General features: G+C 34.7%; 1 protein-coding gene across 1 annotated transcript in view; it reads left to right on the top strand.

Moving 5' to 3' along the window:
• The window catches only part of LOC134846236 (dynein axonemal heavy chain 3-like), a 174,034-nt gene that overhangs the window by 133,378 nt on the left and 23,194 nt on the right, over positions 1-17,462 (top strand). The window contains exons 73-80 of the mRNA XM_063863505.1: positions 1,307-1,432; positions 1,796-1,869; positions 5,342-5,428; positions 5,844-5,885; positions 6,140-6,305; positions 6,981-7,106; positions 7,413-7,590; positions 9,148-9,340. Coding sequence (XP_063719575.1) covers positions 1,307-1,432; positions 1,796-1,869; positions 5,342-5,428; positions 5,844-5,885; positions 6,140-6,305; positions 6,981-7,106; positions 7,413-7,590; positions 9,148-9,340 — 992 coding nt within the window. The remainder of the gene's footprint in view (positions 1-1,306; positions 1,433-1,795; positions 1,870-5,341; positions 5,429-5,843; positions 5,886-6,139; positions 6,306-6,980; positions 7,107-7,412; positions 7,591-9,147; positions 9,341-17,462) is intronic.

Genomic DNA, 17,462 nt, shown 5'->3' with positions numbered 1-17,462 from the left:
GCGCAAAGTGTTTAAATTTATTTTTAAACAGATTCTGGGTTTTATATAGTAAAAATCACATTTATTGACTATCAAGTGACATTTTTTTTTCTTATACTGGTTTTTGGAGATTTAACCCTTCTTAAACTTCGTTGAGCTGCGTAAGGGGCTTCATGTGATATAAATTGCTTATCAATTAACAAAATATTTTCAGCGTAATTCTTGATTAATTGAAAAAAGCCAAAATGACCCATTTTTGGGGTAAATTTTTTGTTGAGAATTTCGGAGAAAAAATGGCACAATTTAATTCTGGTGAAATTTTAAGCAACTTTTGTTCTCCACACTTTTTGTGTCAAACCTTAACCCAATTTGAGAAAAACGCGTTTGAAAATTCAAGTTTTGTTCGTTTTGTCCGGATAATTTAAATCAGCACTGTATAATCGACGCATCAAACACCGTTGAGATTTGAACTATCTGATCTAATAACCTGGCTTAATCGAATATACCAGTCTATGGCACTTATTTGCCTTTTTGTCAATTATTGAGAGCTAACGCAATCGTTCGGAGCTAATTTACTTCCTTGATTGCCTTTGTGTTGTAATTTAAGCATTTTTTGAAGATTTGCTTATATATTTTGATACCTACATCAGTGATGTTCAGGGGCGGATTTAGGGGGGGGGGGGGGGGAGGGCGGACGCCCCCTCCCTCAGGGATTCGAACCCTTGCCAACCCAAAGGGTCCCCCCTTTGGTACTTTTTAAGAAATCCATTTTTGGCCGACCGACCCTAACGCGTTTTTTCTGTCAAAATTTTCCAAAAAGTGCCCAAAAACGGCTTTTTTGACCTGTTTTTTCAAAAAATTGACTGCGGCGCAGAAAATTTGGCCAAAACAGGGTTTTTTTTACTGCTTTGGGAGAGCTCGGAAAATCAATCTGATCGACCTAAAAAAAAAAAAAAGGTTGTCCAAATTTTCGAAAATCCTCCCCCCCCCCTCGAGAAAATCCTAGATCCGCCCCTGGTGGCGGTTATATACTTTTGATGCATACTTCAGCGAAAGTTTTGTAATCAGTTTTGTAAAAAAAAAAAAAGGTTGTCCAAATTTTCGAAAATCCTAGATCCGCCCCTGGTGATGGTTATATACTTTTGATGCATACTTCAGCGAAAGTTTTGTAATCAGAAAACTTTTTGATGCATATTTCAGCTAAAATTTTTGTAATCAGAACATTTTTTGATATTTACAAACTGACTTGATTGTCTTTGTCTTGTAATTTGTGCATATTTTTGTATGTTTGCTTATACAAAAACATACTTTTTTTCTCAATCTGCAGGTGAGGAACAAATACATCCCCGTATCTGTTCACTCCGCCTTGATGTTCTTCGTGTCAACCAGTTTGACCTCCATTGACCCAATGTATCAATTCAGTCTCGACTTCTATATCAAGCTATTCGTGCAGGTACGCAACACTTTTAAAGGTCTCGCTTTCAAAAAACTTGAATTCATTTCAAACTAGAAAAAAACGTTCATAGCTTTTTAACCAAAATTTAAAAACTTCAAGAAAAAAAATATTTTGAGAACTTTGGTTTTCCAAAATATAGTTGGATTTTTCTGAGAATCATCATTTCTGTTTATCAGTATCAAAGGAAAAGTCGATTAATATATATTAGCAACTAGAACAAAAGCGCTGAGGGAAACTCACGTCGGTGATAAAAGGTCTTGAACATAAGATGAATTTGATTTAAATTGTAAATAACTAAGTTTCTTTTTCTTGAGATATCTTGAAAAATTGAGTCAAAATTGAGCTCTGATTTTGTTACAGACGCTGGAGAAGACAAACCAAAAGAACAATTTGGAAAAACGGATGCACTTTCTCAATAGAGACTTCACCTTCAGGTTAAAATCATTTCTACGATACAAATTACGGGAAAAAACTGACTACGTTGACAGTTTTGTCTTTTTTGTTGCGTCAGTTTTTCCGTCGCAATTTTTCTTGATTGCAGCAAAATACAAAAAAATGGTTTGTGATATTTAGCCCACCTGTTTTTTAAAAACATCTCAATTTTAATTCAAGCTCAATACGCTTACTGTATTCGAAATCACACGCGGAAACAGCGGACATGCTGTTTCGGATAATTCAGATATTTCTAGGTTGACTTGAAATTCATTTACAAAACGAAAGATAAGTTACCACAACAAATTAGCAACAAAAATGCAAGTGGTGTAAACAAAATAGCGTGATTTTTAGTTTCAAAAATCCATTTTAACTTCTAGATTTCCCAGCGAATTGAAGAAAAAAAACAATCATTGATCCAGGTGGCCCAAATTAGGTTAGCCTTTTGAAAAAATTGTATCAAAGTGAGAAAAAAAAAGTTTTTTATTTTGCTTCGTAATTGAAACTGCTACATAAAAAGACAAAAAAATGGATGTTTGCAAATTCGGGGTAAATTGAATGACGAGCGTTGCATGGAGGGTGTTTTTCAATTAATCAAGCTAGCAGTTTTGCTTGATGTTTTTCAATTTGATTTTTTTTTTTTGCTTAATTAGAAAAATAAACTGAAATTTTTTTTTTTAGTTTAAAGAAGTTTCATTTATTTATATTATTATTACCATTTCTTCTTCCAAAACAAAGTACCAATGAGCAGTTTTTTTTTCACTCAAAATTCTTTTGATAACAATATATTCTTATTATTTAAAACATCAACTTTTCTCAAAAAAAAAGATTGATTAAACTTAGTCGTCAAACTTATTTGCCATGAGAAAAATAAGGAGTACTAAATGTCCACTGGGAGCATAACTAAAGAAAAAAATGCGAAAAAAAATGAAACCTAAAGCTGATTCAGCTGACAAAATTTTACAGTTAGATTTTGTGTCTCATTCTTCCTAGTTCAAAAATTACTGATTCAATGAGAAAAAATATTTTTTTTTCTAGTTTTTGAGCTGGTTTTTTATAAGAAAACGTTGTAAGAAAAACTATTATTAGAGAAATTTTTGGAGGAAAAAGACTTTAGTGAAGACCGGCAAAATCAATTTGTTTTTCAAGACAGCTCTTGAAAAAAATTTACAAAACTACAAAAAAAATTTTCAACTTAAAATTTTTAACTTGGGCAATTCCAAATATAAATTGTTTTTAAATTTATCCACAATTAAAATTATGCTGATTGGGCAGTCAATCAAGATTTTCTGATAATAAATTGTATTCGTTTTACATAAGCCTGCTACGCGGTTCTTCAGCAATGAATATTTAAATTTCATAGGGCAAATTGGTTTTTCTGAAATCTGCTGGAAAGAAACTTACTAATACTGTAAGAATTTGATTTGAATTTGTTTGATTACATTTTTTTCATTGATTGGAGAAAAAATTTAAGAGCGTCACAACGAAATTTTTTCCGGCCAATAAACTCCTGTTTAACTGACATTCATTTGGAAAGTTGTCAAATTTCTGCAACAAGAACCCCATTTGATCCTTTTGTTTTGCACAGAACAAAGGTAATTTAATTTAGGAAAAATGGGCATGTATGAACAAGCAATTTTTTTCGCGTGCGTTTGATCGGAATTTTTTAATCTTTAAACAACACTATAAAGGCTCTTTAATTTAAAGACTGTTTTTGCAAAATGATACTTGAAAGTCAATTTTTTGTCAACAAAGATGTCAAAACACCTACAGATGTCGTAGGAGAACAGAAACCAAATCATTTACTTTCAAAGTTATGATTGAAATTTTTTTGAAAAAATCTTCTGGATATAGTGATTATTTATATAAAACTAACCATACCTGAAAATTCACAAAATCTGGATGAAACTTTGAATCGATGTCCTTGCAATAGCATTTTTATCATCAGCGAACATCAGCGTGTTTCGGTACACTAGGCGTGTAACTAATAGGAATGAGGATAAGAATTAAACACTACACAGAGAGAGAATAACACCCAAATTACGGAATATGGTTGAACAGGCTGCATAGCTTTCCTTAGATTCTTTTCGAATCGCAGAAAACTCACTTGCTGTGATTATTGTTCCGACTTTCGATACGAAAGTAACGGAATATTTGTGCTCGGGGTGGGTTTTTTTTTTCTTCAGACAAATGTCGACTTTTTAACTAGCCATTTTTGACGGAATTTTTTTATATCATTCAAAAGGTATTGTTGTCCTGAGCTTAAATTTGAAAAGATATTTCACCTGTGATCATTTTTCGTAAAGTTCTGAGGGTTTAAAGATTGCCATTTTAGCCATTTTGACCAATTTGGGACAATTAACGCGCGATATAATTCGCGCTATTAACGCGTAAGCGGAGATTTAATCCGTCTTATAAATCGTTCCAAATTAGTTGAACGAAGCTTATTTGCCATAATTGATTTATTACAAGGCACGAAATCTCTCTTTTTGTACTTTATATGGCGTGTGGGGGGATGATTTTCATTAAAAAAATTTCAAATTTTAGAAAAAAAAACTTTCATTTTATTTTATTTCATTTAATTTTTTTATGTTATTACTGCTGCTCCATAAAACTTAAAAGGCAGTCGGAACATTCAGGGCTTCGCCCTGATACGAGCAGTCTTGTTTTTAAATTAATAAGCGACCAAAATTGCTGGCAAAAATTGATTAGCAGAGAAACTGGGCGGTATTTATTGTTCCGACTATTACAAACGGGGAGGAATTTTGTATTCGGGTGCGTTTTACTTTTTTCTATTGTTGTTTTCCACGCAAAATCAGCTACCAAAAAAAATCATCCTACTGTGTTGAGTGATATATCATATTGAAGCCCTTCCAGTTGTGATTCGAATGAAATTAAAAATTTTTGGTTCATCGTCTATTTTCGAGCAAGCAAAGCGATAGCGTACTGTTCTCTATATATATCAAAATAATTTTAGGGTAAAAATTACTTAATTTACTATGAAAGAATTATTAGTCTTTGGAATCCTTATTTAGCGCTTCTCTTATTTGGCGAAACTTTTTTTTATCATTTTTGTTCATTCAATTTTTCAATACAATTTTAGTCGTTAATGCCTAATTCACTAAATTTTTACGCGTCTGTAAAGTTCTATCATTACAAGACGTACAAAAAAAACTCTATTTTGAGGGAAACCATTTTTTTCTGAGAATGTGGTCGGAACATTCTATGCTACTTGCACAGCAACCAGCTATCCTTGTTAACATCTGATGTTGAACCTATTTTTTAAAGGTAAAATTTCGGTGCATTTTATTTTTGTACTAAAAATTCCTGATTAAAAATATAGATTGATCAAACAACTCAGATAGGGCACGATATCAAGCGTAGCAGTTTTGGACTTTATAGGTGTTCTCTTTTGGACCTGGGTGTTGTTTACATGAGCCCTTTGTTGTACTTGTAGTGCTTTTGTCGTTCTAGTTTGTACCAGAATGTGTGTCGATCTCTCTTCGAGAAAGACAAGCTCCTCTTCTCCTTCCTACTCACCGTCTCCATCATCCGTGGAAAGTAAGTCGAGAAAGTGATTCAAAATAAAACGTATAACACACATAAAATAATATATATAAAATTGACAATCCCCTATCCTTATGGTCCAGAGGTTGATAGAAAAAAAATTGGCCGAAAGGGTTTTCTTAGTGCTTTGGGAGAGCTCTAAATATCATCAATTTAGTCAACCTGAAAACAAAACAAAAGGTTGGCAAAATTTTTGAATTTTTTTTTGAAAATCTTCCCCCTCGAAAAAATCTGCCTATGGTGCTTACTAAAGAAACAACCTCAACTAAGACATAGAATTTGAATATTTTTAAATTTATTATACTACTTGTCAGTTCTTTCTTCAGTAAAATGTTATTCTTCGTTTTCAGGCTAAATTACCCTTCGAAAATGACCCTAAATTTGACCCTCCATACTGAATTTTTTTCAGGGGATGGTTGACAGATGGACAAGTGAACAAGTCTGACGAAAGGTAAACTTCCTAGAAAACTCCATCTGCTAAAAAAATCATATCCAAATAATATTAACTAATTCATCATGCTTCAAATTTATCATTCAAAATTTGATGAGCTTTTCATAGTTTTGTTGATTAAAAAGGCGTAAGACGACCTAAAACAATTGATCTCTTTCTGTTCGCCGAAAAAGATTCACAAATGATGATCACAAACTCTAATTGTGAGAAATCATTTCGTATCATTTAAGTCGAGAGTCTGGGTAAATTATCAGGATAGAAGACCAGGAACTGCGGTTCCTCCTCACTGGAAGCGTGACCTTGGACAATCCCTACCCGAACCCCTGTTCCGACTGGCTCTCGGAAAAGACCTGGAACGAGATATGCAAGGCTGCTGAACTGCCCCGAATGACTGGGTTCAAAGAACACTTCGAACGAAACGTAGGAAAACTCATCAGAAAACTCATGAGAGTTCAAATGATTTGCTCGGTCTCCTATTTTCCCAGACAAGCTTTGACTTTTTAGCAGTTTTAGATCTTTTATGCGGAACCTCTTCATTTACTTTGAAAGATTCTGATACCCTGATTTAAATTCCCTGTGTCACTTGTTGGGGGAAATTAAACAATTCAAGATGCATCCTGTCACACTCGAATCCTCCAAATACATGCACTCGGAAAATTTTGTAGCAGTTAACAAAACTTGGGTTTTCTTGGATACTTTCTTCTTGAGAAAACTTTCTTTTCAATCTCAATATGTCAAATAATAATAATAAATAGTAAATTATTCTCAAAAACGCTTTGTTAGACAGATAATCTAGTATAATTCATCATTTACCGAGTAACGAACTAGAACGCACGCTCGAATTAAATCCAAAAAAAAACGTTATAAAATTTGAATGGACATAAACTACTGTTCCTGTCGCTTACTAACCGCAAATGTATTTATGTTTTTTAGGACGCCTGAAACCAAGTTTAGCTTGAGTCTACAAGCAATGTCCTTGCAGGCGACGAATTTCCTCAACTTTTGTATAAAAAAAACTAGTTTTTTTTGCAATATTATTTGCATTGTTAATCATAAGAATCGGAATTAATTTATTATATCTCCCTTATTTTGCAGTACTTGCGTTGGAAGAAGATGTTTGAAGCAGCCGACCCTTCCAGTGTGATGCCAGATGGGTGGAAGCCAAACCAGCTGACCGACATTCAGACCCTCATCATCACCAGGTGTTTCAGGCCCGACAAAGTACGCACCACAAAACTTCACTTCTTGCAAAACAACGCTCCTCATAATGCTACCAGACGAACCACAAATAAAAATCTTATAGGAAAATAATCGCATTTATGGTCCATTTTATCCTATTTTTCAAGAATCAAAAGGCCAATTGAACAACTCAACTCGCAACTCGTATCAAGTATCAAGACTCAAATTGGAAATAGTCTGAAATCTTTCCTTAAGACTTTTTCTGTAAATTTTTTATTATACTTGTGGATCGAAATAGAAATCGAAACTTTTTTTTAAAAAAATTTTCAGGATTTTTGGTAATTTTAGATAACCTCGGCGGTAATCAAATTTGTGGTGAAGCGCATGGGCAAAGAATACGTTGACCCGCCGACCTTTGACCTTGAGAAGAGCTTCATAGACAGCAACTGTTCCACACCCCTCGTGTTTGTCCTCAGCCCCGGCTCAGATCCCATGGCTTCACTGCAGAAGTTCGCGGACGCAAAAGGTACTCCAGAAAAAAAAAGAGTTTCATTGTTTTAGTTCCGAACATTAAAAATGATGAGGAACTTCGTATTCGGGTGTTTTAGTTTTTTTTTCTTTTTGTTTTCCACGCAGAATCAAGTAGCACAAAGAATGATCGGACTGGGTTGAGTGATATATCATATTAAAGCCCTTTCAGTTGTGGTTTGAATCACATTAAAAAATTTCCAAAAAAGTTCCCAGTGTCGAGAAAAAATTCGAGTTTTCGTCTTAATTTGAGCAAATAAAGCAAGTGAGCAGACTACAACAGCTGAACTATGCCTAATTTAAGACCTTAAAACTTAATTTTAAGCATGTAAAACTAGTTTTCGGAGTTTTTTGGGTCATTTTGGAAACCAAACACTTCAAAAAAATCAAAAATTTTCTGCAAAAAAAATTTAAAAATTTTAAAAAATTTTTTTTTGTTTTTCTAGTCATTTTCCACAAAATTTTTTGTCCAAGTTGCCCTATTACTATGACTGCCTAATAGGCCTAAACTACATTTTTACCTCAGATCCTTTTATCACACCAAGTAGAAAAAACCACAAACTTGGAAAAAAAATTTCTAAACAGTAGTTTTCAAAAGACTGGTCGGAACATTCGTTGCTACATGCACACTTAGCGGCTCTCCTTGTCATAGTTCGAAAATTTCTGTAAAATATTTTCACATGGTAAAAAAATTCAATATACAGATTTACATTTTGAAACTTATCATCCATTTGAGAGATATAATTTGCGCACAAATTTAACCTTTTTTTCAGCTGAGAGTTTGTGTGCTGAGAAACTAAAAAATTATGACGAATAGGCAATATTAAAAAAAGCAATACCATTCTGTCTTTTTGTATTTTGTATTGCAAGAAATGAAACATTCATGTTTAAACACAGGGGAGGATTTAGTAGGGGGCGGGGGGGGGGGGCGGACGCCCCTTTTTCAGGGATTCGACCCCCGCCGACCCAAAGGGTCCCCCTTTGGTACTTTTTAAGAATTCCATTTTTGGCCTACCGACCTTAAAATTTTTCTAATTGCGCCTTCGGCGCCAATATATACAAAAAACGCGATTTTTTTGTCAAAATTTTCCAAAAACTGCCCAAAAACGGCATTTTGACCTTTTTTTCAATTTTTTTTAAAAAAAAGACCTGCCAAAAGTGCTTTAGGAGAGCTCGAAAAATCAATTTGGTCGGCCTAAAAAAGGTCGTAAAAATAAAAGGTCGCCGATGACTGAAGGATTCTCATAATTGTTTCGGTATCCGTTTTTTGACACAGAGAAACACAAAGTGTTCCGAAATTCCGCGAATACTGTTGCGGATACAACAAATTAGACTAATTTTGGAGCAATTTTGAGCGGTACAGTGTCTTATATATTTGTTTTGGAATCTAAAACAGCATAGAAGATTTTAAAAAAAGTAGCAATTTTGCGGATTCCGCGACAAATCTGATTTTGGCCTGTCACAGAATCAGCTTACAATTCACATTTTACAATGGCACAGTTTGGCCTTGTAATGTAGCTGAAGTTGTATTTATTGATTCAAATTTGTTACGCAGGTCAAACTCTGATCACCATTTCACTGGGTCAAGGTCAAGGTCCAATTGCGGAGAAGAAGGTTAAGGACGCGGCTGCTTCCGGACACTGGGTGGTGTTGCAGAACTGTCATCTGGCAGTATCCTGGCTCCCCACTCTGGAAAAGCTAGTGCAGGATCAACTAAGCAACTCACAGCTGGTCAAGCCTCATTTCAGGTGGACTCTTATGGTTATTTTTATCAACCAGACTTTAACTTTTAATTCCTTTAATGTAATTTCACGCGTTTAGCTTCCCCCTCCCCCATAATATTTTTTTTCTGGCAAACACAGTCTAGTTTAACACTACCTTGGAAGTTTTTTTTTCACTCAGTACTTTCTACTTTCATGGCGCTTTTATGTATTATGTTCGCAGGCCTTCACTCGTCAATTTAATATTAAAAAGAGATTTTTTGTTTAAGAAAATATACAGAAAATGATATTGTGTAATTGTGAGTTATGTCTTGAGTGTATAACTCATAGAGTAATTTCGGATAGGGTACACCGTCTGCTCGTCACGCTATCTTATTTTCGGCCGGATAGATTCGTGCAACTTCTTAGTCTAATACCGATCCTAATCTTACTCTTATACTATCTAGTCTCAGGTTGTTTAACTAGTCTCTGCTAGGCTCAATAGATCTAGGGTATACTGGTTTATTGCGGCTGCTGAAGTGCTCGGGAGAGTCCAACTAATTTCTAAGTTAAATTCAAATCTCTCTGGTGCTGAAATTACAAGTAACTTCAGCACTTACAAATAAGTGGGTTGTTAGTTAGATGGATCATGATTGGTTAATATTAAATACTTTACATTGGTAAAACATTTAATTTATCCAATCATAAAATATAGTTTAGATCAGGTTCCACCCATCCGGGTTTTACAGAGTTTTTTAGAACAGTTCTTCTGTAATTCAAGGGTGGATGATGGACGTTGGTATTTGGCGAACATCATAATTTTCTTCCGCTTCTTCTTGTGACAACGACTGAGTCTCTGCAACAAAATCAATTCTGATTTCAGAATGGTTGGCTATGTCAGGTTTTTCTGTTCTTCGGGGAGAACTTCCTTTGTGTCTGATCTAGCTTGGGAATGGCGTGGAGATTGTGCGTGGAGGGGATGCCTGGTTACTCGGATCTGTACGTATACTTGAACATCGAGGTGGTCATTGGTCTAGTTCAATGAAGTCCTTTTCTGCGAAGTCAAGTCGTACTCTAAATCCTTTGAGTTGTGATTGTGAGCGGCATATCGATTGTAGTTGGTCATTCTCTCTCGAGTGTAGTGAGGTCGTCTTGTCTTTTGATGTTCGTCCTTGGTGTTGTATTCTGATCTATATATTGTATCATGTGATTTTACATTTTATAAAACTTTTATTAGTTTAATATTTTTTAATAATGATTTTAGTTAGTTGTTTTCACAAAAGCTTTTTGTTTTAGTTCGGTTATTTTGAAGAGTTACTCACCCTTGAGTAGCTCTTATTAAAAATAAAGGTGTGGTCACAAAGCGTGGATGTAGCGCGGTGGGTTAGGCCGGCTATAGAGCATGCTCAGGACGTCCTTCCTGGTGGGTTAGGCCAGGAGTGGGAGTATGATTTCAGGCGGTTTTTTGTGAGGGGTCCTGTTATGTGACAACGTTTTATGTTGGGTTTGTTGTGGTTTTTCTTATGTTTCGTTGGTTGTGTCCTTTTTTCAAAAATCAAATTGTTTGTGGTATGGGTTTGTCTTTCGACTTTTTTGTGTTTTATTATTTCTTTCTAAGACTTTGTAATAGTCTTTAAAAGAATAAATTATCCAGTTTTAAACTGGGTTAATCCGGTTTGGGTACCGTTGGTTTCCTTTTCTTAGTCATGCTGTTATTCTATGATTTGTGGTATTTAGTAAGCTGCGTTGGTTAGTTTTGTTTAGTATATGATTCCTTTCCAACCGGGTTAAAGGAAAGTTTGAAACATGTTATTGTATGTTAGATTTGTTGAGTGTGAAAACTTGAAACTGAAATTCATTATTTTAAACAATTCTTCGTGGGCGAGCTGTGCGAGTGTGGATAGAATTTCTGTGCGAATGAATGAAAATATCAAAAGGTTAGTACTGCAATTGCATTTTATTAATTTACTGCATAGAATTTGGAAATTTACTGCTAGTTATGGGGGAATTTTAAGATACAAATTTTCATCATAATTAGATTTACTGCTTTGGGGAAAAATTTTATAAATTAATTTACTGCATTGGTATTATATTTATTTAATTGTTGGTGCAAAAGTTTAATAGGGTCTTAAACAGTTTTGAAGAAGTTTGCTATTTTTTATTTTTCTTTTGTGAATTTTTCAGATGATCGAGGATGAAGGCTAAAAATCTAAAGAAAACATGAATAAAGAATGGTGAGTTTTTTCAATATTTTAATTAGTTAGTAATATTTACTTAATTCATACTTACCTGTTAGTCGTCGGGGAAAAAACCGTGGGGGAAGATGTCGTGAATTAGTTCTGAAGTTGTTAGTAGTTTAGCTAAGATGCGGATGATATTTTTAGTTTGAAGCAGTGGCCAAAGCAATTGAAGTGCCTTAATAGTGGTTAGTTCTTCAGTGCCTACTGCAAACTCATAAGGTGTGTTTTGGATTAAGTTATATAATTTGTGGTTAAATTTAGTGTTGTGGATGAATTCTAAAATTGGGATTTCTATAGGTTGTAGGAACTCGTGCGGGATAAGGAAGGGTCGGGATTCTTCGGCGTTGAAGGTCTTGGTGATGGGGCAGAAAATGTACATTTGGGTTATGGGGTCATAATTACGAAGAATACCATGGAGGTTAGTGTCTTTAATACAATATGTGAAATTTAGGAAATACGGTGAAGTGTATTTTGAATTGATGAATTGGAAACGATGGTGTGGTTGTCGAGAGGGTGTGTGGAGGTCAAAGTGATTTTGGATGAAACGATAGTAACTGTATGTATGTGTTTGTTTAGTGCGCAACATAATATCGTGTGAGCAGTGTAAATCTCTTTCGTGTGGTGCAAGGAAATGAAAGGTTAGTGAAAAGATTTGGAAGCGTTCTTTAAAACTTTCGTATGCTTGTGTGTTTGTTAGTGCTTCTGAAATAATGTGATCAAACTTTCGGTCGAAGATGTTTAGTGTAAATACATATGGTGTCTTGATGAAAAATTTCTCGGTGATTTGTGGATTAGCGAAGCGATCGTCGTCTAGGAATTGATCTTGGTTAGCTCTAATGATGTTGTGATCGTAGTATTCTAGTGTATATTCATTAGCTCTAGGTGCAGTGTGTATTTTTAGTGATTTTTTATATCCAACGTAAGTAAACTGTCTAGCGGTTAGTGGTGTAGTGAGTTGATATAGCATGTCCTTATTTCGTTCTATATCGATGTGAGTGTTAGATAAAGGTAAGCAAAGAGGGTTAGTAAAATGATAATATGAGGTCCAAGAGAGAGTGGGCATTAAAACGTATTCATCTACAAAGTTGCGTGTTTCGTTAGCGTCGTGAGGGGTGTTTAAGGTGTATTGTGGAAATGAGGGTAAAGTGATAGCTAAAAATTCTTTAGTGTTAGTATGCTGGGGGTGGTTGATGTATTCACGGGCTGTTCCTGGTTTTGCTGGGAAAGGATGGTTGGGGAATTTTCTTTTAAAAGTGCGGTAAGCTCTATTAGTGTTTAGTGAAGATATAGTGGATGTGGATGATGGTGTTAATGATTCAGTATAATTTGAAGAGGGTGTAGGGGGATTGGATGAATTTGTTGTGGAGGAGATTTGGTTTATGGTTGGGGTATTAAGGTGGTAGGGTTGTTGTTGAAGGGTAATAAAGTTATCTAGCTCTGGGGAGATTCGGGGGGTGTCTGGAGATTGAGATGATTGGTCAGAATGGTATGAGGAGTAGGTTGGGGTAACTTGGGAAGCATAAGAGGGTGTGGGAGTGATTGGGTCAGGGTTATTGGATAATATGGGTTGAAAAGGGGGTTGAGAAAAATTAGAAGGGTTATGAAAATTATTGGATGGAGATGGTTCTGAGTCGGCGAATTCATCGGGGGTTTCAATATTCGGGTTATTGAGTTGTGAAATGGAGTATAAAACTGAAATATGTGAGTTAGTGTCGGAATTCATGCCTGATGTTACATTGCTAGATGGAAAATCGGGTGGCGGAAAAGCAAAAAGTGGTATGATTGGGATTGGAGAGGTAAGATTGGTTGGATGGGAATTTGATCGGTGTAGTGATCCAAGTTGGCGGCTCATCGTGGGCTAAAAAAATTATTATTTTGAGATTGAAAAGCGGTGGTATGGGGCTGTTCAATAATTTGTTCATAAGTATTATCATCTTGTGATTGATGTGTCATTATATGTTGGACGGGACTTTGCGATGTATTGAGTCGGAAATTTGGATTATGTGTGATTGCTAAATTTCGAAAATTTCGTGGGACTAGGGATAGTGGATGGTTATTTGGTAGGGGTGGTAATTGTGGTGCCGTTGGCTGTGTGTCGACATTGTTATGTTCTTCGTCGTATGTATTCTGTCGTGTTGTTATTTTTGTGTTATATTCTTTTATTTGTGCGTCTAAAAGAATTTTGTTTATAGATGTGGAAAAAATTCCAAAAAATCCTGCAAAGAGTATGCGTGCTACGCTTGCTTGTCTGTTTACTTGTGTGTGTATAGCACATGTATTGTAGATTCCTTTTAAGAGTGAGAAAAGAAATCCAATAAAGTTAAACATTGCGTATAAAATAGTCAATTTTTCTAAGATGTAGTAGGGCCATCCTAGAAAATCAAGGATTTCATTCTTGAGTGTAACAAAGCTAAAAATGTTGATTGGTGATATATCTTGGGGACGGTATTTTTCGCCGTTTAGATATATATAATCTTTAATGTCTTTAAAATATCCGCTATAGTCTTGCGTGTAGATATCGGCAAATCCTGCGGTTTCTGCAAGTTTGCGTAAGTTTTGGTCTATTGATTGTCTTTGTATAGTGTCCATTTGTGTTAATAATTCTTGGAATTGTTGTGTTCTAATGTGATGTTGAATATCTGATTTTGAATAGATTCCTATTGATTGTAAGTCTATATTTGGGTTTCGAGCAATAGCGCGAATGCTTTCTGGTGAAAATTTTTTGAGTGATTGCATTAATGTGGGATATGGAGTGAGAAGATAATATTTATTTTCATCAGGGTTTAGTTGTACTACATTGTGGCTATTTTCTGATCCACATGGGACTGCGGTATCCCAGAAATAGGTTCTTCGTGAAAGTGTATCCACGAAATGTACTTTATTTTTATAAAAGATAGGGATTCTTTTATAACATCGTTTATCTTCAAAAACGTATAGTGGTGATACTTTTTTAGTACAAGTATAAAACCATAAGATGTTTCCTTCATAGTCTAAAAAATTTGATCTATTTCCAGATAATAAGTATCCTGCGTAGGGTATTTTTAATACTGCTAGTGCAAGTGATTGTAATATTTGTGTTCGTTCTAATTCACATAGTTGGTGTAGTGTTTCTAATTCGGAGAGTGACATTTCTTGAAAAATGCGGCTAATTGTATAGTCTAGTTTCATATCCAAATGAATATCATAGTGGATATTACCGAAATATGTAGTATTCATTAGTGATAATTCTTGTAAGCGTGTGCTTCTGGTGTCATAAGGTTTTAGATGTCCACCAGGTTGTCCGTTGCTTTTTTCAAAATTAACTGGTATATAGGATGTTCCTTCGTTTAGAGGATGACCTGTGGCATATGGGTCGATTTTTACTTTTCCAGTGGTCATGTCGAATCCTTTTTCGTATTCAACTAATATTTCAGAGTATTGTGTTCTGTGAAGTGGATTCCTGTATTTACATGCAAGTTCTGTTTCTTGATATATTTGAAAACGTGTCAGTTTATTTTCTATATTGTCTATGTTTCTAAAATCGGAACTTAGTTTGCGTGATGGATGGACTTGTTCATATGGAATTGATTGTATAAAATATTTTTCGTGAAATTTTATCATACGAGCGTGTATTTTTGCTACTTGAAATGTTGTACATGTATCTTCGGGGAACCAAACAATTGTTGCTTGTGTTCTTGTTGTAGGGTCGCAATATCCTTGATCATTTTTACAAGGTAGTCGGATTCCTTGATAGATCATTGTATTATCAGATAAATCTCGTGTGAGTTGTATTTTTTCGAGTTGTATTTTCCAATCGAAAAACATTATTTCTTGGTATCCTTTATTTTTCGTGTCTGCTTTGCAGTTTGATGGGTTATTTATACCAATGTGTGGTATCCAATGTTTATCATGTAGGTCATAGGTTAATCGTCCGTGTGCGCCGTTATACGGGTATTTTTCGTCTAGTTTTACATGTCCTTGGTGTCTTTCAAGTTGTGATTGATGTACAGAGTCTGAAAAAACTTGAAAATTAACTAATTTTCTTTGGGAGTTTTTATTTTGTGTGATGTTTAGTCTAAGTAATTCATTTGTACAATCGTCGGGATTGAGATGTAAAAGACGTTCTATATTACTTTGATAGAATGATTCATGGTCAAGTCGGTTTTTGTTGCCGTTGGAGACTTGTGAACAATGTACTTTCTTTTCGGAAAATGTCGCTGTGAATTTATAACCTGTAACTGTTGTTGCTCGGGCTTTTGAATAGAGTGTTGCTATTATATCTGTGGTTTCTATAGCTTGTGGTTCTGTTTCACATTGTGATACTTGATTTATTGCATATTTGTGTAGTGTTTTTTGTTCATTTTCTTCACAATCGTAATGTGTTACTAATAAATCTTGTGGTCCTGTACGAGGGGAAGGGTTTATGTTTTGATTTGAGATTACTAGAAAAAGGAGTTGGAGAAAAATTAATAATTTTAGAATATACATGTGTATGATAATCCTGAGTATGGATTATAAAATGTAATGTAACCAATTGTGTTTTTGGTGTATCTGTCGTATTTATATATTACTTCAGTAGTTATAAACGGTGGTGGTAGTGATTGAGCTGTTATGTTAGGTGGATTTAATGGGTAGGGATGTTGTGTAATATTGTTTAATTTAACTGTGATTTCAAACTTTAATTGTAAACTGTTTTGTTGGAGTATTTGAATATTGTGATCACGGATATCGTTGTGAATATCTTGGCGATATTGTAATCTATTAAGTGCCCAGTTATGAAGGCGGTTACTTTCTTGATGTTGTCCAAATAATGGTGGAGGTGCTGTGAATGTATTCCAATCTAATCTTAAAGGGATATTTATTGATGATTGTTCTCGATATCTGGCGTCGAGATTATTTGGAAAATTTAAGTTAAAGGGTAGTGGTGAAAATTGGCTTATTGATGGTGTTGATGGTAGTGATAATGTTTCTGGTAGTGATGAGGATGTTGTTGTAACCGTAGAAATATCTATGGGGTCATTGACTAAATTTGGTTCACCTTGTGTAAATGAATGTGTAGTCCAATATGGCAGTCGTGATGTTTGGTTTGTGGGGTTAAAAGGATTTTCACGTATTTGTTCAGATGTTGGTGTTGAACCTAAGTAATCTGATGGTAAGCTTGAGGTGCTACGTTGTGAAAAAAGTGTAGGAGTTTCTGGTGTGATACCAGTGGTGTTTTCTGGAGTGGTTTGTGATGGGGATTGAGGTATGTCAAAATGAACTCGGGGAGTTTGAAAATTTCTATTTCGTCGAGGATGTATAATTTGTCTATTTATTTCTGTTGTGTTTTGGTTTTGACTAAGGTTTCGTATTCTACTTAGTTCTTGTGGTAGTGTTGGGTAAAGATTATATGTTGGTTCACTTAGAGATGCTTGTCGTTGAACTGGTTCTAGTGGTTCAGATAAACGAGCGTGCCGTTCTTCAAAAGTGTATGGATTGTCTTGAAAAGAAATTCGTGTAGATGTTTGAGGATTTTGAGTAGTTGAAGGTGGTGTTGGATTATCTTGGGATGATGTCGGTGAAGACTGATTCTGTGACTGTTGGGTAGCAATTTTTGATGGATTTTTGAATTGTTACTTTAGTGGGAAGGTTTATGTTTATTATAATATTCTTCCAAAAAAATAATTAGAAAAATTGTTGCTAGGGCAAATGTGATGATTGCTTTCTTTATACATTTGCATATTGTCAAAATGAGGGATGATAAAAATGTTATGAAAATTACAAACAATAAAAAAATATCAGTTCTACTGAAAATTGTTCGTATCATTTAGACAAGTTGTATAAATCGTACCTGTGGATATAATCAAGGGTTTTGGAAAGTTGGAGGAATAGTTCGAGTATTGTGTAGAAAATTAAAAAAATGTTACAAAAAATGATTAGGATTATTAGAAAATATTCAAGTATATCAAAAA

Source organism: Symsagittifera roscoffensis, chromosome 5, assembly GCF_963678635.1.
Source record: "Symsagittifera roscoffensis chromosome 5, txSymRosc1.1, whole genome shotgun sequence".
Lineage (NCBI taxonomy): Eukaryota > Metazoa > Xenacoelomorpha > Acoela > Convolutidae > Symsagittifera > Symsagittifera roscoffensis.
Note: the sequence above shows the minus strand (reverse complement) of the source record. Positions and strands in the feature narration are given on the sequence as shown.